This window comes from Bubalus kerabau, chromosome 13 (assembly GCF_029407905.1).
Source record: "Bubalus kerabau isolate K-KA32 ecotype Philippines breed swamp buffalo chromosome 13, PCC_UOA_SB_1v2, whole genome shotgun sequence".
Taxonomy (NCBI): domain Eukaryota; kingdom Metazoa; phylum Chordata; class Mammalia; order Artiodactyla; family Bovidae; genus Bubalus; species Bubalus kerabau.
The window spans coordinates 51834278-51854085 of NC_073636.1; the positions used below are offsets into that span (position 1 = coordinate 51834278).

Consider the following 19808-nt stretch of genomic DNA (forward strand, 5'->3'; position numbering starts at 1 on the left):
AAAGACCGAGTGAATGAACAACAACAATATTCTGCTGTATGACTTTACCCCAACTTATATATGCATTCTACTATGGATAGGCCTTGTGGATCGGTTCCAGTTTGAGGCTATTATGAACAGTGCAGTTAGAAAAATTCTTGCACATATCTTGGTAGACACGAGCTCTTGCTTCTGTCATGTATATACCCAAGGTAGAATTGCTGGGTCATAAGTTATACATGTGTTTAGCTTTAGTAGATACTGCCAATTTTCCAACAGAGTTTTACTAACTTACATTCCTCCTAAAGTTTAAGAAATTGCTCTGTATTTCCATCAACATGTGATCTTTTATTTTTTCAGCTGTGCTAGGTCTTCGTTCCTTTGCACAGGTTTTCTCCAGTTGTCACAAGCAGGGGCTCACTGAGGTGCACAGGCTTATCTTGGTAGCTTCTCTTGTGGAGCACAGGCTCTAGGTGCACCGGCTCAGAAGTTGTGGCACATGGGCTTAGTTGCTCTGCAGCATGTGGGATCTTCCTGGACTAGGGGATGGAACCCATGCGCCCTGCATTGGTAGGTGGATTCTTAACCACTGGACTACCAGGGAGGTCCTCATCAACACTTGATCTTGTCAGACACTTTCATTTTAGCCTTTCTGGTAGGTGTCTGTAAATTTATACTTAAAATTTTTCTTGTTCCCTAGAGGCTCTAAGTTTTACTGTTTCCCTGGATTTCATTGTTATAATTGTTAATAGTACATGACAGTAAAGAATCTGCCTGCAATGCAGGAGACCCAGGTTTAATCCCTGGGTTGGGAAGATCCCCTGGAGAAGGAAATGGCAACCCACTCCAGTATCCTTGGCCTGGTAAATCTCATGGACAGAGGATCCTTGTGGGCTGCAGTCCATGGGGTCACAAAGAGTCGGGCACGACTGAGTGACTAACATACATACATAATCAAAACAACATTTTTCTCTCCCTCTATCCCACTCCTGTTCATGCTTTTAAGCCACTCACAATTAAATTGAAGACAGTAAGTGATAGAAGGGGGCACTGAAGGTAGGCTTTTTGCTTTATTACTATGTGTCTCCAAGGCCTATCCTCATACTCTGCACTCAGTAGGAGCAAAATAAATATTTGTTGTAAATACATGGGAAAAAAAATGACATGAAAGCCTATTTGTCTCCACCATACTCTGTGAGTCACTCCTGGCCTCTGAAGGGTACAACTGACTTACTCAATTTAGGCCTTTGACCTGGCACACGGGAATCCTTTAAAAACATCTATTAAACCAAACTGGCCTCCAGAGGACCGGCTTGTGCCTGCTGCCTCGCCTCATGCAGCCTCAGGCCATTGAGTCTGGACACACATATGATTATATTCATATTGTCACAAATCCCCGAGACTATATTAAATTATATATTGAATATTATTATACTCTTAGTGCAAGTGGCAGTTCTTGGAACACCAGGAAGAGATGTGTGAAATCTCACCTGAAATGGGGCCCCAGGTTCTACAGATACCTGATCAGCTGAGGGTCAGGGGCATGGAAAACATCCAACTCAGGCTCAGGGGCCAGTTTTCCTTGGACTGTCCTCTCTGACCCTTCCTCCCTCTCGGTCTTGCAGATCAGCTATAAATTGGGTCACAATTATATCCCCCTTCATAGGGTCATTGCGAGGACTAAACAAGTTAATACATGTAAGGCACTTTGCCTAGCACCTGGCATGCAACAAGGTATGGGGTAAGTGGTAGCCCTTTTTATTTTTGCTGTTATTAACAGCAACAGCAGCAGGAGTGAGGAATGTTGAGTGACCACGCCTTGCACCAAATGTGAACTTCATGACCCTGGGCTATAGGGAAAGGGCAGAAAGAGGAGCACAAGGGAGCATGTGCTTTTCACCCATAACGAGTTATCACAGCACAGATTAGCCCAGGGATCCTGAACGCTACCATAGTGCACTGCTAGGAAGCAAAGGACCTTAAGGCCTGAATGACTCCATCCCAAGGAGACTCCTATAAGATCAGGAGTCATGCTGTGAAGTTTGAATCTGGCCAAGGATGGGAATTTCTGCCAGATGGAAGGGCTCTGTGAAAGCCTAAAGGAGACCCCTAATGCAATGGAGCAAATTGCCATTGGACACACCCATTGGTCCCCACCTCTCTGGGACAGGAGCAGTAGCCAAACACCTTCAAGGAGCTTGTCAGTGAAGGAAATTCCTCTGGTTCTCTCCTCCTAAGACAGAGAACCAGTGCTGCTCATACTCTGAACTGGTTCAAAAGGGATGTCACCCACTGAGACTAAAAAGACAAGTGGAGAATGTCTTGGGAAAAAAAATTTTTAAAAGAGGGCCTTGGCTACAAAATCCTCCTGTCCTAAGTCTTCCCCTTGACTTTTTGAACTCTTCACTTTCTGACTTACAAAAAGAACTTGTACAAAAAATGAGGGATCAGGCAGGGATGAACAAGACAGGAGTCATATTTTTTTTTTTTTTTAATATTTTTGGCCTTACCCCACGGCATGTGGGGGCTTCCTTGGTGGCTCAGTTGGTAAAGAATCCACCTGCAATGCAGGAAACCCAGGTTTGATCCCTGGGTGGGGAAGATCCCCTGGAGAAGGAAATGGCAACCCACCCCAGTATTCTTGCCTGGAAAATCCCAGGGACAGAGGAGCCTGACAAGCCACAGTTCATAGGGTTGCAAAGAGTCAGATATGACTTGGTGACTAAACCACCATCATGACCACAGCATGTTCCCCAACCACAGTTTGAACTCACGCTCCCTGCAATGGAAGCAGTTTTAACTACTGGCCCCCCAGGGAAGTCCCGAGTCCATAATTACTGAAGCTGGGTAATGGGCATATGGCCTTCCCAGGTGGCACTAGTGGTAAAGAACCCGCCTTTCAATGAAGGAGACCGTTTCGATCTCTGGGTCAGGAAGATCCCCTGGAGGAGGAGCAACCCACTCCAGTCTTCTTGCCTGGAAGAATCCCATGGACAGAGGAGCCTGGCAGGCTACAGTCCATAGGGTTGCAAGAGTTGGACATGACTGAAGCAACAGAACATAGCACAATGGGCATATGGAGGGGAGGAGTAATTATTCTATTTTCTATACTTCTGTGTGTCCTTAAAAGTTTTCCATAATAAAAAAGTTTCATAAAAGAGACTATGAATAACCCAAGGGCTGAAAAAGTAAAGGGCATACTGCTCTCTGACTAGAAATTCCCCTGATCAACTAAATCTGAGCACGTCCAACCAAGGAAACAAGGTGAGAAGGTGGTATTAGCCTGCCTCCAGTGGGTCATCAAGCGAAGTTGGCAGGTGTTTCCCAGGGCAAGAGAAGCAGTGGTGACTCTTGGGCTTTGAAGGAAATGCTTCAACAGGGAAGAGAAAAGATGGAGAGAGATTTATATGCAGATACCTATCACCAAGTCTGCCCTAAGTGCTTAGGGCTCTCTGACCTCAGCCCTGCTTTTACCCCAAGGTGAAGGTACTTTCCCATCTCCAAGTATAGGTGACTAGACCCCTGTCTGGGGGTAAGGTCCTTCCTCACTCCCTTCACATCATCCAGACCACAGTGACTTGCCTGGGTTTCCCTCCTACATGCAACCTCCTGCAACTGAAACCATACTCCAAACCCAGGACTCTTGAGATCTGATGCATCTCATCAACTACCCCAAGCCCTCTCCTTGCCAACAGCCAATCCCAATCCTGCCTGAAGTTGGCATTTTAGTTACAACAGCCAAAATAGGAATGCTGCACAACGCAGGCTAAGTCAGGGCTTCTGGGCAGCATAATTTGAAAAGTGCCAGGACAGTCCCTGAATGTTTCCTACACACCTTATCCACAGATTTCTCCAAAACAGCTGGTCACTCTGTTTGAAATCCTGCAATTTAAGAAGCATTCTTTGGGTTTACAAACTGCTTTCTGGAGATACTTTTTTCCAAAGCTATCTTGGGAGGATAACACATTAAAAACAATACCTGTTCATGAATTGTTCACTGATCTAGGTACCTAGGAAGAAGGAGCCCAGAAGGCTGGTTAAGAGTAAAGGTGACACGGAGTGGTTGCAGACAGCTTCACTAGGGACCATTCCTGGCTTCAGGGTACAGGTGGTTCAGTCTGGAGAGAGGGCTGAAGATAAGTTCAGAGGTAGAGGTAGAAGCCATTAGGTTGCTGAAGTCCCTGAGGGCAGTACAAAGAAAGACTGTAGTAGCCAAAGCAGGGTGCAGGACTCTGCAGACTGACAGCTTGGGGGTGGGCCACAGTGACCCCCTAACTCTTATGTCTCCCTAGAGCTCTAGTCCCTATCCCTTCCAGAGCCCAGAAATGAAGGTAGCTCCTGAGGCTCCTGTGCCTGGCCCTTGTCCAGCAATGGCTGCCTGGAAAGCACCCACAAGGATATCCTTCAATCCATCTGGCTGCTGCAGGGGGCACCCTAGCCCCAACCCTGCACAGATGCCCCAGTAGACATGTCTCCCTCCTCACTCCCCAACAATCCCCAATGCATGGAACAAAGTAAGGGATAAATATGAAAGGGGCATAGGCAGGAGGGGCTGGGTCTGCTTCTAAATGTGTGGTCAAGTGCTCCAGCCCCTCCACATTTGAATAGTGACAAAACCAACATGCATGCAAACTTCAGTAAGTAAAATGCCAGGAACCATTCTAAGGTTTATGTAGATAAACTCATTTAATCCTCACAATATTAGGACATATGTATCTATATAATTTTACTATTCATACCAATTATACAGGTGAGAAAACGGAGGCATAGAGAGATTAACTCCTTGCCCAAGAGCACAGAGTTAGTAAGAGACAGAACAGGGCCTAACTTACCCTACACTGCAGCAGTGCATACTTATACCCACTGGGCACTCTGCCTCTCATGCCCTCATCTCTACCTGGCTAGGCAGGGAAAGGTGAGGGGAGCATTTAGTAGCCTCCTGCTTTGGACCAGGCACTTGACAAAGATCCATATGCTCCAATCTCAGGAGAATTCAGTGAAGGATGAGATGCAATCCTCATTGTCCACATGTGTAAGCAAGACCGGAGAAGTCTGATTATCTGCCAAGGCCACACAGCCCACGAAGAGGTGGAGCTGAAATCCAAACCTTGGCCTGCACGTTCTCCCTCTCCAACCCCCATAGGGAGCTGAAGAGAACAGAGACTGGGATCAGGAGGCTGGAGAGGGGCTCTTTGGGTGCTCCTCACGTCTAGCACATGATCAGGCTTCCCATGGGGGTCCATGGGACTCTCTGGACCTCCTCCCATCCTTATGCGGTAGGGAGGGGAACCAGAGAGACAGGGGACTAAGTCCTTAAAAATGAGCAGCAGCTCCCTGCTGCTCTGCAGGGGGCTACTGGGCCACTGAGGGCTAGAGCGATGTCCCCTACCCCATCTATTGGTTGCAGGGACCAGGCAGGATGGGGAAGGTTTCCGACCCACTGTGGTCCCCAGTGGCACCTCCTGATTCTTGCACTTGGGTAAAGAGGGATAAGGCCTAGACAGGAGCACCTCCTCCAGGAATTAAGGGCAACAACCAGATGGCCAGTTGGGCGAGGACTGGAACACCAGGAGCAAGCAGCCCAGGGCCCGGTAAGCCAAGGATGGTGGGGGAGCCACCAAGGGCATGAGATGGGGCAGAAATACTGCCCCCAAGGACTAGGCCTGTGGCCCCCTGCCTCCCTTCTGACCCAGCTTCTGCCAGCCCTGAGAAAAGGGTCAAGGATGGTGAGACAGCTCGGCTCTGTGACTCAGGCAGATGTACCATGGGAAAGAGAGAAGATGAATGGCAAGGACCCAGGAGCTTCACTGGGGTACGCGCCGCCGGTACAGTGAAGCCAGGAGCACTAGAAGTGCCCCGGCCATGGCCACCCCGAGCCACGGAGCCCAGGGCATGGTCCTGACCACAGGCAATTCCTCCAACTCGTCCTCTTCCGGGGTAGTGTGTGTCCCGGGGCTGTCCCCCAGGAGGGAGGTGCTGGGGTTCTCATGGATCCTAATGGTGTCTTCCGACACATATTCGTTCTCCTCGGGGGCATTGTCAGGCCCCATGCCCAGGGAGTTACTGTGGCTGATGGCGAGATCCGCGGAGCAGCCTGAGAACGGCTGGCTGTCCATAGATACCAGCCTGCCAGGCTTGCTCAGCTCCGGCTCTGAGCCACAGCAGTCAGAGCTGCTGTCTGGCCAGAGTGATGTGCCTCCAGTGGCAGTGCCTGTGGGCACTGGTGATGCTGGAGTCTCCTGGGAAAGAAAGGAGGAACTAGAGGGACTGAGGATGGTAGGGGACAAGCCAGGTCGGGTAGCCCCACTCCCAGGACAGGCCAAAAACTGAAACCCCAACCCTTCAGTAACCAGCCCACAGTGCCAAAAGGCAATCTTCTCTTGGGGACTCAACTCACTGATGGTGCAGGAAGACAGTTGGGGAAGAGGGGACTAAGGCCTTGCAGGAGCATCAGTGGTAAGACTTCCTCCAGGGCTGAGAGTTCTACTCACTGGCCTGCTTCTGAGCTCACTTCTACCCCAGGGAACCGTTGGTCATGTGTGGTTCGCTCTACTTTGACTTTCTGCCTGGGCTTGATGGCCATGAAGCAGCCACAGGGTCAGAGGTTGGGCCATAGACTTGGTTCCGCCAGGCAGACAGCAGAAGTAGGGTTAGATAAGCAGGCTCAGAGGCAACTGTGGAGGCTACTAGGTCAGAGTAGATGGGCTGGGACTAGAGTTTGTAAAACCTTGGTCACGGTGGGGCAAGCCAGATATCCCAGCAGTGAAGAGCAAGGTGTTGAGGCAAATAGGAATATTTCTTCATCTGCAAAATAACACTGCTGAGCTTAAAGGGGAGCCATGAGCTCTAAATGGGTTAATGCACATGACCAGCAGAGGTGGTCTAGCAAGCCTGACCCTCCTGAAGCATCCACACTTGACCATTATTATTCTAAAGAATAGGGTGTTAGGTCTGGATGAGATTGGGTCTCAGTTCCCCTATTGCCTCAAAAAGCAGGATTTTGTGATCCTGATCCCTGGATCAGCCCTGGATCAGGCTGGAGTCAGAATGGAGACTGGAGAGGGGCTGGGGGGAGAGGCTTGGATCACTGCTAGGAGGGATAAGAACTCACCTTCACGAGTCTATTGCTGCTCCTCATGGCGAGCCTTGTGTTGGCAGGCACCTTACTGGGCACTGTGCTTGCAGGTATCCTGTGGTCAGGTATCCCACTAGTAGACACTTTGGGTGGCACCATGCCAGAACGCACTGAGTTGATGGGCAATCTGGATGGTGCTAGATTGGTGGGCACTGCACCAGGGGGCTTCAAGCTGGTGGGCAACTTGGAAGGCACTGAGCTGCCAAATGCTGAGTTGGTGGGCACCTTGGAGGGCACTGTGCTGGCAGTCATAGGGTTGTTGGGCACCCCTGCCCCACTGGAGCAGATGGTACCTTCAGCCTGGTCACCAGCACCTCCTGCAGAGGTCAAGCCAGTGGAGGAGGAGGAGGTGCCAACAGATGGAGCTGACACTGGGGGTCCAGGCAAGCGGCTTGCCCTGGGGGTAGAACGGGCCAAGGGCTGGACGGAGACAGTCGGAGACACAGGCCCATGGAGTGACATGGAACTGGAGACCACGCCTGCAGCTGGTGAAAGAAAACGAGAAACACAAACCCACGGGAGTGTTATCCTTGGATCAGAGGGATAGAGAAGGGTCTCTCTGTCCAAACTCACACCATCCCTACTGCATCCAACCTCCCACCCGTGGAGGAGTCTCCAGTCCCTTTAGTCACTGATCCCAGGGCTGAAGGCCTAAAGGTTGCAGATAAATCCTTGGTCCTGTCCCTCCTCGGTCCCTGACTTGTTGTCTCACAAGAGCAAAATGATCCCTCCCTCTAACAGGGTCTAGGAGCCTGAAAATCATTATTAGTTTTCCTCTCTGCATTTTTTTCTCCTGCCTGGGACACCCTCTTTTCTCTTGTCTGCCTCTTTCAACCTCTTCTTAGACTAGCAGAATCCTGACTGTTGCTCCCATTGCCATCTTTCTTCTCAGCAGGAACAATCAGAGGCCAGGGCAAGGGGCAGCAGGATGGCTCAAGCAGAAGAGCTCACACCAGTCATATGGCACCAGAGGCCCAGTGAGCGCCCCCTTCTAGGAGGCCTAAGGGCTTGTGGGTGCAGAGACAAAACCATCCTTGGGAAGAGGGCCTGAACTGGGGGAAGCAGGAGGGAGTAGGTGGTGATGGTCCATAAAGGCAGTTATATAAGGATTTGCCATGGAACTCTGAAAACACACATACCAGGCCCTACATCTGACAAAGGTCAGGAGTGATTCTGATGTCCACCCCACCCCTACCCCAAATCTACCACCATAACATCTCATGGGACCTGTGTCCATACTTATACTGAAATCAAAGTGCCCTTTGTCTCCCTGGTCCACAGCAGTATTTTCTGAAAAGGTGTTCCACAGCAGGCTGGCACGCCAAGTGCAAAAGGATGCTTGAGATAGAGTGACAGGAGCATGGAACACTAAGGATGGCTTCTCTGAACCTTTAACTGCTCATGTGCTTGTGGCTGTTCCATGGGCACTGGGGGCTGGCTGGGCACCAATGTTATGTGGAACTCAGTTTAGGAAATATGCCAGCCTGAAAGATCAGAGTAGACAGTATTATACTCCTGAGACGTCTGATGTGAGGGTCCAGGCCCTTGGATGATGAAAAATATACTTCCTCTGGAGACTGAAATGTTTGAGTGATTTTCTGGGAGCTGGAGACCCCTTTGGGATGGGGCAGTGCTCCCTGCCAACAGCTGGCCCAGCCTGTACTCTCCTTACACTGTCCTCTAGGTCCTGGCACATCCCTTATATAGTCCCTTAGGCATAGTGCAGACATGGCCCTAATTCACTTCTTCTACCTGTATCCACGCCCTCTGCAATGTGACCTTATCAGTCCTCTCATCGAGGGATGGAGTCTATCTTTCTACTCCTCGATGCTGGGCTGGCCTGGTAATTTGCTTTGTCCCACAGAAAGAAGCAGGAGGAAAAATGCATCAGTTTTGAACCTGTGACCCAGGAGTCCTCTCTCCCTCTCTCAGAACAAAGCTCAGCTTAGGTATATGAAATGGGCTTGTATACTGGGAGACGAGAGGTTCATGGAAGAGAACCGAGATGCTCCAACCAAGAGCCATAAACAACTTATATGTAAACTGATGTGTATACAAGAGGGAATTCAGCCCAGCTGAGCCAGCCCAAATTGCTGACCCACACAATCATGAGCTGAATAAATAGTTGTTATTTTAAGCTACCAAATTCTGAGACTGTATGTTACAAGCAGATACTAACCAATATGTCCTCTGAGGAAGGTTCTTCCCTGGGGAATACCACCTTTGCCTCTTGTCCAAGAAAGCCAGAGGGACAACCCTCTTACCCTCACTGGGTGGTCAGAAAGGCACTATAATTCCAGAGTCCATGCATACCTGCTGTGTGGGTATTGCCCAGTTCTGTGTCTTGCTCCTGATGTACACTGGAGGGCAGAGTGCTGAGGGCCACCGTGTCAGACAAGGGCTCCAGGGGGCCACCCAGCCTCTTCAGGACAGCCCCAGAATGGGATGGTTGTGGGGCTTTCTCTGAATTCTGCAAGAGGGAATATAGGAATAAGGCAGTCGCTTCTTCCGGGAGCTGGCAAAGGGCAACTTATGCTTAAGACAGCTCCTACAGGCCACAGTCCATGCCATAGAGCACAGGACCAAGGAAGCCTTTACCTCGGCCTTGGCCATTGCCAGAACGTCTGTCTACAGGTGACTGTGAACCTCCTTCATAGAAAATCATCGTATGGGGGAGTCTCTACTCATCTGTCTGGCCCTAAAGAAAAGTCTCCCTCTCTGGGGCCACTGCACAGACCCTTTCTCAGGCTTCAGGTTCATGATTTGGTGTCTCCTGGACATCTAACTGCCCAGTCATCATATCCCAATAGAAGCAGACATATTTCCCCAAAACTTGGCTTTACTGGTGATGATTACAGCTCCAACCATCCATCCCTTACCCCACCACCTCCTGCTCCCTCACTCCCCCTATCTGGTCATACCCTGATCCCCTGACTCAGCTCAACATCTTAAATGGACCATTGCAAAGACCTCAAAATTGTGACCTCACAGCTGACTGATGACAGAGGGGTGAGGCTGCCATGTGGTGAAGACCTGGTCAACAGTCTGGCAGCTGGTCTGGGGCAGATCCACATTGTTCTGAGCAGAGTTTAGGCAGGATCTATGGGGGGCTTCCAGAAGGCTGGGTGGGCAGAAGCAAGAAGACAGGAACACAAAAGCAGGAGGTGTGTGGACGCACCTCTCCCAGGGACTCTGGTGGCTGGGTATCCTGGACAGGCATAGGGTAACTTGGCTTGTACTCTGTGTGGCCATTGCCAGGGATGCTGGGGGCCACAGCAGGTGTGGAGGGCCTTGGAATCTCAGCAGGAACTGATGGTGGCTCCAGTGGGGCTGGAGGGTGGTTTGGATGCCCTGAAGGATAAAGATAAAGTACAGTCAAGGAGGAACTGGAGACTCTCAGGGACAGGAGAGGCCTGGGTACTCCCAGGTCATGGTTATCAGTTTCCCCACAGCATCAACAGCTACCCTGAGGTGGAAGGCATTCCTCAGAGGAGACCCATGTCACCAAGTGGAAGGTAGGTACTAGAGGGAGAGTGGAGATGGAGAGGGCAAGGAGTGGTAGAGGCAGGAGACGGGAGAGCGCAGGGTGCGCCTCAGAAGCCTCTCACCACCATGCCTGTATCAGCAGTCACCACTTCTCTGTCCCCAGGCATTCTGGACACAGTGGCTTTCTTCTCCTCCTTGTGGGTGGCTTTCACCACTAACTGACCCTTGACCTAAAGCTGCTTCCTTAACCCCTCCCCTTGGCCCCCTCCAACCATGCCTGGTCCTACCACAGCTGTTTGTGTCTGGGGAAATCACAAATTGTTAATCTCCACAAATGAAGAGATGAGTTAGGAAGGAAGGAAAGAAGAGGGGTGGGGAGAAAGAAAGGCAAACATGGTGATATTTTTAAGGCTGTGGATCTGAGTAGTGTGTCAGGAATTGTCTCTATCTGAAATATAGACAGGTCTTGTGTGAGTTTTCTTCCTGCCTAGGCCCTGAGACCCTGGCCCCAGTGGACCCCCTCTGAGTACTTGGCTTGGCAGGGAGCATTGAGAGCGCACGGAGGGATAGCGGGGCAACTGGGGGTTGGAGGGAGTGGGCGGTTAGGAGGCTCTAGGGGAAACCAGGGGGAGGGGAGGAGATGAGGGGAAAGGAAGGAAGAAGCCCATGAGGAGGAAAGCAGAGACAGTCATGGGATGGGGAGAGAAGAGATGAATAGAGAGAAGGAAGGTGAACACGGGAGAGGAGACAGGAGGAAGTGAGAAAAGCGTGGCAGGCAAACATCATAGCTGCAAAAATTAGAGGAGGCTCCATTTGCTGGGCACGTGGAAGGTGCCAGCTCCTGCTAAGTGCTCAACATGTCATCATCCTGTGGTTTTCACAGCAGCCCTACAAGCTAGACGTTGGTATTAGTCCCATTTTACAGAGAAGACTGAGACTTAGGGAATGAAGGGGCTTGGTCAAAGGGTTAATAAAGATTAATAAGTCGCTAAGTAGGGATCTACACTCAGGTTTGCCCACTGCCCAGAAGTGATGGGAGAGAGGGTGACAGAGGAAGACAGCAGGTATAGGGTAAGGGGAGAGGGAGAGCAAAGGCCAGGGGAATCAGAGAGGAGTTCCAGAAGAAGGGCCAGGGCAGGTGGCTCACGTGGCAGGTTGCTTTGGTAGACATGGGCCACTTCATCAGCGAGAACAGTGTGCTCACAGGCCCTCAGTGCCCGGATGAAGGAATCCACCCAGCCGTTCCTCCGCCGAAGACTGTCGAAGAGGTTCCAGAGGGTGCCCTGGTTCCCCCAGCGGTCAAAGTGGGCCCGAAGTCGGTCCTGAAAGACACAGCCCCGCCACCCAGATCAAGTCAGGTAGCCCTGACCCCCTCCCACAGCTACAAGTGGAGGTACCTAGAAAGCTACAAGATGGAGGCAGCCATCTGAAGCTGGGTCAGAGCCCAGGACAAGGCCAGAGTTTTGAGCCCAAGTTTCCAGATCCAGGAAATAGGTCTTTACTGTGTCCCAGGCTCTCTTCTCAGGGCTTTGCGTGAATTGTCTTATTTAATGCTATTATCATCCCTACTCAGCTGATGAGGAAACTTGAGGCTTAGCACATACAAACAAGTGACCAGATAACAGAAACCCACAGAATACATTTACAGCAGAACTAAATGATAAGGAATTCCTGCAAACACCAAAATACAAGAGAAAGGAGCCAAACTCCACCAGCCACAAACTCAAATACCACCAGCATCTGCATGCAGGAAGCTGAAGGAGGCCTCGGGGTTCAATGTGGAGACAGCTAAAACTGGGAGGGGCTGGGATCACCTCACTAGGAGCCCGCAGCAAGTGCCAAAAGGGCTAGCACCATCTGGCTCCCAAGGACTATGAAAGCTGAGCCCTGGGACTCTGCCAGAATGGGTCCCATGACCAGGAGAAAGGAATTGAGACTAAGCAGGAAGAAGGACAAGAGATGGAGAAGGTCCCAGTGAAAGCGAGTAAGGGGCCCCGAGCCCAGAAATCTCAGTGCTATATTTTGGAGCACTATACCAAAACAACACAAGAACCTCAGTGGGGTTGGAAAGGACACCCCGAGCCACACGTCATTCTGAATGTTAGAAAACTGTCAACAATGGGAAACAGGATACAGACGACAGAGAAGGAAGGAGTTGGTCCTGGCCTGGGAGAAGCTCTGAATTCCACAACCCTGCCCCCAGTCAGTGCCTGGCTGTCGGGCCCTGGCTTACCTGGTCATGTATTGTGAGGCAGGACAGGTGAGGCAGAATATCCAGAACATGAATATTGCAAAAATTGCTGTGATTGTAGCGGATATACTCATAAGTTTTGTCCTCGGCAAACGTCATCACTGTCTGGGTTCTGAACTGGCCCATGAAGGGTGGATGGACTGAGAGGAATAAAGGCTGGAAGAAAGCAGAGCATTCATGGCAACCAGGTTGGGGGTAGGGTTGGACAAAAGGCAATTCTTTCTTTTCCACCTCTTTGGAACGTTCGCTTTTTTAATCATCCTACTTTATTGCTTATTTTTATTTGGCTGCATCGGATCTTAGTAACAGTATGTGGGATCTTAGTTCCCCGACAAGGGATAAAACCCATGAGCCCTGCATTGGAAGGCAGAATCTTAACCACTGGACCACCAAGGAAGTCGCCATCCTACTTTATTATTGTCTTAGTATCAGAGGCCCTCAATTAATTTGCTTAAAAACAAACTGATAGGGAAAAAAAAAATCAGATTCAGAAGACCTAGGGCCCAATTCTGCCCATCAGGTTGGTCAGTGTTTGGGAAGAGCTCTGGCTCCTGCCTCATCATCCCCAGGTCTGAATGTGCCCCCAGCTGCTGATAGCAACAGGGCCGCTTCTTTGGAGAATACTGAGAGGGAAGGGGAAGAGAGGGAGGAGGGGGAAGAAATGGGGGGAGGGGAAGGGGGAGGGGAAGAGAATGCGGAGAAGAACAAGGCACCCAACATAATAATAGGATCAGGCCTATTCCTACCATGAAGAAAATGCAGTACCAAGGAATTAAGGGGGCTTGCTAGTTAGTAGAAGAGCAAAGAACTGAGGTCTTTAGGATCTGGGATCAGGTTCTTCCCAGAACTTGACTGCAGGCCCACCATTACATTAAAACTTGCCACGTACATATTTTCAGGGTAGGAGGCTAAGTTCCATTCATGGGTATGACTCCAGGAAAGTTATCAGCCTTTCCCAGGTTTATCCTCACCCCTAAAATGGTTCAAGAGGTTGTTCTGAAAATACAGTAGTTCAGTCTTATAAGACTGAAATTTTAAAATGCCCCAGGGACTTCCCTGGCATAACAGTGGTTAAGACTCCATGCCTCCATTGCAGGGGTCATTGGTGGGAACAAAGATTTCACACGCCACAAGGCATGGCCAAACACACACACACACACACACACACACACACACACACACACGCATAAAAGTGCTCCAAATACAGTCAATTGCTGCCGGTTGCTTATGTAGCACTCACCACAATTTTCAATTATAGATCTGTTTGCTGGCTCCCTTTTTAAAAAAATTTTTCTATTTTATTTATTTTTGCTCCTCCAAGCAGCATGAGGGATCTTAGTTCCCCAACTAGGATCAAACCTGTGTCCCCTACAGTGGTAGCATGGAGTCTCAACCATTGGGCCACCAGGGAAGTGCCTGCTTGTTTCTTATTTGCCTTTCTTATGGGAGAGAGCTGCAGGGAATAAGACAGACAAGATCTCTGCCATCATCCAATTTACATTCTACTGGAATGGGACAGACAAATCAGTAAAAATATACATAAATAAGGATTTCAGATAGCAATAAAGGTTATAGAGAAAATAAAGCAGATGAGACAGTCCCTGAAGATGGGGATGCTTCCTGAACTGGAGTGGGGAAGGAAGTCTTTTTGAATTGACATTTGAGCTGAATGGTTCTTGGCTGCAGTATTTTGGGCATAGGACACAGCAAGTTAGAAGTCCTAAGGTGGGAACAAGCTTGACATGTTTAAAGAATAGAAAGTAGACTGGAGTTGTCCAGGTTTAGAAAGCGAGGGGGAGGGGCAGATATCAAGGTCAAGAAGGTTGGGAAGGACTGCTGATGTAGGACATTATAGGAAAGGACTTTGTGTTTTATTTGGAGTGAAACAGGGAGCCGTTGGAGGGTTCTAAGCAGGAAAAGGAGAGGATTTGATTATGTTAAAGATTTCTGTGGTGGTTTTAAGGACCCTGGGCTGTGGCGGGATCATGATGGAAGCAGAGAGACAAGTCAGGAGGTCACAGCATGACAGGTATGGCCAGGATGATAACCATGGAGGTGGTGACAGGTGACTGGATTCAGATATTTTGTGGATATGGGAGATGAAGGAGAGAGAGGAATCAAGGATTACTCCTTAGGCACTGGGTGGATGGAGGGTGTCACTTAGCAAGCCAGAAAATCCGGGGGAGAAGCAGTGGTGCAGAGAAGACTCCAGAACTCCATTTTCAACAAGTGAAGCTTGAGATGCTATCAGATATTCAAAGGGGTTTTCAGGGAGAGAAGTGGGCAGAGGATAGAGGGGGAGACTGGAGTCGAAACATGGGTGTCAAGCTTGGTGAGACCTCTAGGAGACAGTGTTGCAAAGCAGAGAGTGCCCAAAAGTTGCTGAGGCTCCCAGTCCCCTGCCACGTGGGAAATGGTGCAGATGTCCTGCCTACCTGCTGCCCACTGGCCCCATGGCCGCATGCTGCATGACTTTCTTTGCCAACCACAAGTGCTATACCTCTTGTGGGGCAAGAACCAACAACAGAAGTCAAGAGGATCAGGGAGGTGGGGCAGGGGTCCTCTGAGCCTTCAAGAGAGGAACACAGAACTCTGTCGTGGTGACCCAATCCCTTCTTCCCTCCCACAGGATCCAGGGAGGCCCCAGGAGAGAGTCAGGTGATACATTCTTCTGCATTCCAACCTCAGCCCTCAAGGTATAGAGTTTGGGAAGTGTGGATGTATAAAATAGTCTCAACCGAAAAAAAAGGAAGCTCATATTTGTTCACACTTACTGAAGGTCTACTATAGGTAAAGTGAAAGTGAAAGTCACTCAATCATGTCCGACTCTTTGCGACCCCATGGACTATACAGCCCATGGAATTCTCCAGGCCAGAATACTGGAGTGGGTAGCCTTTCCCTTCGCCAGGGGATCTTCCCAACCCAGGGATCGAACCCAGGTCTCCCGCATTGCAGGCAGATTCTTTACCAGCTGAGCCACAAGGGAAGCCCAAGAACACTGCAGTGGGTAGCCTATCCTTTCTCCAGTGGATCTTCCCCACTCAGGAATCCAACCGGGGTCTCCTGCATTACAGACGGATTCTTTACCAACTGAGCTATCACGTAAGCCCTCTACTATAGGCAGGCACACCCTAAATTTCTTTCATTAATTCTTACCATAATCCTAAGAGGAGAAGTGATGCCAAGTTGTCCAGCTGACCAGTGGCCTAACAGAATTGGAACCCAGGACTTGCTGCCTCATGGCATGTCTCACCATACATCTTGAGGGCAGAGACCTCTGTGGCAAGTGAGACTCACACAGCCCCCTGCCTTCAAGCCCTCGGAGAGGCGAAGGACACGGCCTGGGTGAGGAGAGGTCGCTGAGTGTGAGTGTGCCTAAGATGCAATATTTAGTCCCTTCTCTTGTGAGAAACGGAAGTCTTTCGGCCAGGTCTGAGGACGTTTTAGCCCTGCCCTCCACAGGTGCCAGTTCTCAGGTCCTTCCAGATGTTTTTGAGTCCTCAAAATAAGGATGTCAGTTTTGTTTTTTCCAAAGTTTTCCTGGCACCGCCTTCCGGGTCTCAGAAAAGATTGTGCGCGGAGTGTTCTGGAGTGTTCCTGACGGTCGCCGCTAGGAGGGCACCAGAGTCTCAGAGAGCAGCCCCCGCCCCCGATCCCGGAAGGGACGAGGCCTCACAACCTCTGCTCGGAATCCAGAATTCCTGGGCCAGGGCAGGTCCGCCGAGGGCCAGGAGGCTGTTCTGAGGTGTCATCTCCGAGAACAGCCAAGACCTGGGGAGGGCAGCAGTCGCGACCGCTAAAGGTGCGGCCGCTGAGACTCACGCACCCGGGCTAGGCCTCGCCTTGGGGTCACCCTGGGCCTGCGGATGGCTGGAGGAACTCAGTAACCAGAGCCCTTCTCCTTCCGGCCCAACTTCCCCTGCAGCCCGGGCAGACGTCCGCGCCACCCACCTCCAGAGCCCCAGGTGCTGGATGCGGCACGCGGAGCTCTCGCTGCCGCGAACCCCGCTGTGCATTAAGATCCGCTGTTTCCAGTACCCCTGCGCCCTAAGCCTCTTGCGCCCCGACGGACTCCGAGTCCCACTCGGCTTCTGCGCCGCGGACCACCTCCCCGAAAGGCGTCCGTGCTCCCTGAGCCCAGAGGACCGAGCTCCTGAGTCGGCGATCTTACCTAGGGTAGCCGCGACCCGGCGACCTGCCTTCAACTGCGCCTGCTGGGAACCTTCCCCAGCTGGGAGGGACGAGAGAGGCCGGGACCGCGCGGCCATTGGCCAGACGCGGGGGCGGGGCTTCGCGGCCTGCTGTCTTGGCTGGTCAGCGTGGGCCGGCACTTGACCTCGGTTGACAAGCCTGGCGGCGCTGGACCTGGGATCAGAACTGACCTGGTTTTCTACTGCGTGATCGGAAGGGAAGATGATCTTTCCTTCTTTCGAGCAACTTCCAGGGGGAAGTCTAGGGTCTGGCTAGAAACCAAGTAGAAACCGAGCTGGGCTCAGTCCCAACGCTTCCTACACAAACCTACCTTCCTCCGAGAAATAACGTGAGGGTTGAGGGCTTTTATGTCGTTCGCTCCTGGACTCACAGGGCCTAGCACACAGTCAGTGCTCAATAAATGTCGGGTGTCACAAGGGTTCGAGTGCTCAACCAAGTGACACCCTTTCTGGGCCTGAGAAGGCAGGATCGGGATGTGTAGGTGTATGCAGAGCAAGGGCGCCAAGATTGGCTCTGCACACAGGGTGTGGGCCTTGAGTGCTGCGTGTGAAAGGCCTCTAGGCTCAAGGATTTAGGGTGGTACCTCCCGACAGTGCTCGCCCTTCCTCTCCTGGGCCAAAGGACAATTACCGAGTGCCCACTCTGTTCCAGGTACAGACTTAAAGTCTTAGGGCCCATTAAATATTCTCAAAATAACCACATAGAAGTTTATTTTTTCCTGTTTTAAAGAGAGATTTAAAGATCTGGGGAAATGTTTGGCAATTTTTAAACATATGCCAACCCTATCACCCAGCAACCTCTCCTGGTTGACCTATGAGTCCACCTAGGAACATGCACTATACTGTTCATGGTGGCTTTATTCACAATAGGCAACTCTGAAAGCAACCCAAATGCCCATCGACAGAAGGGAGAGACAAACCTGGTGTATAGTAGTAGCAAAAAGTAACAGAGGACAAGAACTATTGATACAGACAACAGGATGAATCTTCCCAGGATGAATAGGCACTATGACTAACCAAGCTAAGTACAAAAAGAACATGCTGTCTGTTCCCAGTCACAAGGTAAGATAAGGTTCAAAAACATGCAAAACTCATCTATATAAATAGAATTCATACCACTGGTTACCTCTGGGGAATGCTTAAGGGTTGCGTACAAGAGAGCCTTCTGGAGTGATGGAACTGTTCAATATCTTGATGTGCTGGTGAGTACCTGGGCTTGCACATATGCAAAAATGCATCAGCTGTACACTTAAGATCGTTACATTTAATATTGTGACTTTAAAAAGAAAGACAACTGAGAGCTAAGAGGTTTGGCTGAGATCACTTGCAAATGCCTGAGCACATCAGTTCAGTTCAGTTCAGTCGATCAGTCGTGTCCAACTCTTTGCAACCCCATGAATCGCAGCACGCCAGGCCTCCCTGTCCATCACCAACTCCTGGAGTTCACTCAAACTCACATCCATCGAATCAGTGATACCATCCAGCCATCTCATCCTCTGTCGTCCCCTTCTTCTCCTGCCCCCAATCCCTCCCAGCATCAGTCTTTTCCAATGAGTCAACTCTTTGCATGAGCTGGCCGAAGTACTGGAGCTTAAGCTTAAGCATCATTCCTTCCAAAGAAATCCCAGGGCTGATCTCCTTCAGAATGGACTGGTTGGATCTCCTTGCAGTCCAAGGAACTCTCAAGAGTCTTCTCCAACACCACAGTTCAAAAGCATCAGTTCTTCAGCGCTCAGCCTTCTTCACAGTCCAACTCTCACATCCATACATGACCACTGGAAAAACCATAGCCTTGACTAGACGAACCTTTGTTGGCAAAATAATGTCTCTGCTTTTGAATATGCTGTCTAGGTTGGTCATAACTTTCCTTACAAGGAGTAAGCGTCTTTTAATTTCATGGCTGCAGTCACCATCTGCAGTGATTTTTGGAGCACCAAAAAAATAAAGTCTGACACTGTTTCCACTGTTTCCCCATCTATTTGCCATGAAGTGGTGGGACTGGATGCCATGATCTTCATTTTCTGAATGTTGAGCTTTAAGGCAACTTTTTCACTCTCCTCTTTCACTTTCATCAAGAGGCTTTTTAGTTCCTCTTCACTTTCTGCCATAAGGGTGGTGTCATCTGCATATCTGAGGTTATTGATATTTCTTCCAGCAATCTTGATTCCAGCTTGTGTTTCTTCCAGTCCAGCGTTTCTCATGATGTACTCTGCATAGAAGTTAAATAAGCAGGGTGACAATATACAGCCTTGACGTACTCCTTTTCGTATTTGGAACCAGTCTGTTGTTCCATGTCCAGTTCTAACTGTTGCTTCCTGACCTGCATACAGATTTCTCAAGAGGCAGGTCAGGTGGTCTGGTATTCCCATCTCTTTCAGAATTTCCCACAGTTTATTGTGATCCACATAGTCAAAGGCTTTGGCATAGTCAATAAAGCAGAAATATATGTTTTTCTGGAACTCTCTTGCTTTTTTGATGATCCAGCAGATGTTGGCAATTTGATCTCTGGTTCCTCTGCCTTTTCTAAAACCAGCTTGAACATCAGGAAGTTCACGGTTCACATATTGCTGAAGCCTGGCCTGGAGAATTTTGAGCATTACTTTACTAGCATGTGAGATGAGTGCAATTGTGCGGTAGTTTGAGCATTCTTTGGCATTACCTTTCTTTGGGATTGGAATGAAAACTGACCTTTTCCAGTCCTGTGGCCACTGCTGAGTTTTCCACATTTGCTGGCATATTGAGTGCA

At 50.0% G+C, this 19808-nt stretch overlaps 1 protein-coding gene across 11 annotated transcripts in view; it reads right to left on the minus strand.

The window, feature by feature from the left end:
• The window catches only part of MAVS (mitochondrial antiviral signaling protein), a 44496-nt gene extending 27407 nt beyond the window's left edge, over positions 1-17089 (minus strand). For 7 of the 11 annotated variants that reach the window (XR_008701577.1, XR_008701575.1, XR_008701576.1 and 4 more), the window contains exons 1-6: positions 16008-16769; positions 12834-13007; positions 11748-11922; positions 10293-10465; positions 9428-9584; positions 7091-7599 (exon numbers count right to left, since the gene is read on the minus strand). Coding sequence is in view for 6 of the 11 variants with exons in the window: in XM_055544292.1 (XP_055400267.1) it covers positions 7091-7599; positions 9428-9584; positions 10293-10465; positions 11748-11922; positions 12834-13007; positions 16008-16010 (1191 nt within the window). In the remaining 5 variants the exon portion in view is untranslated. The other 4 variants (XM_055544289.1, XM_055544290.1, XM_055544287.1 and 1 more) reach the window with 4 other exon arrangements.
• Positions 17090-19808: the final 2719 nt, after the last annotated feature.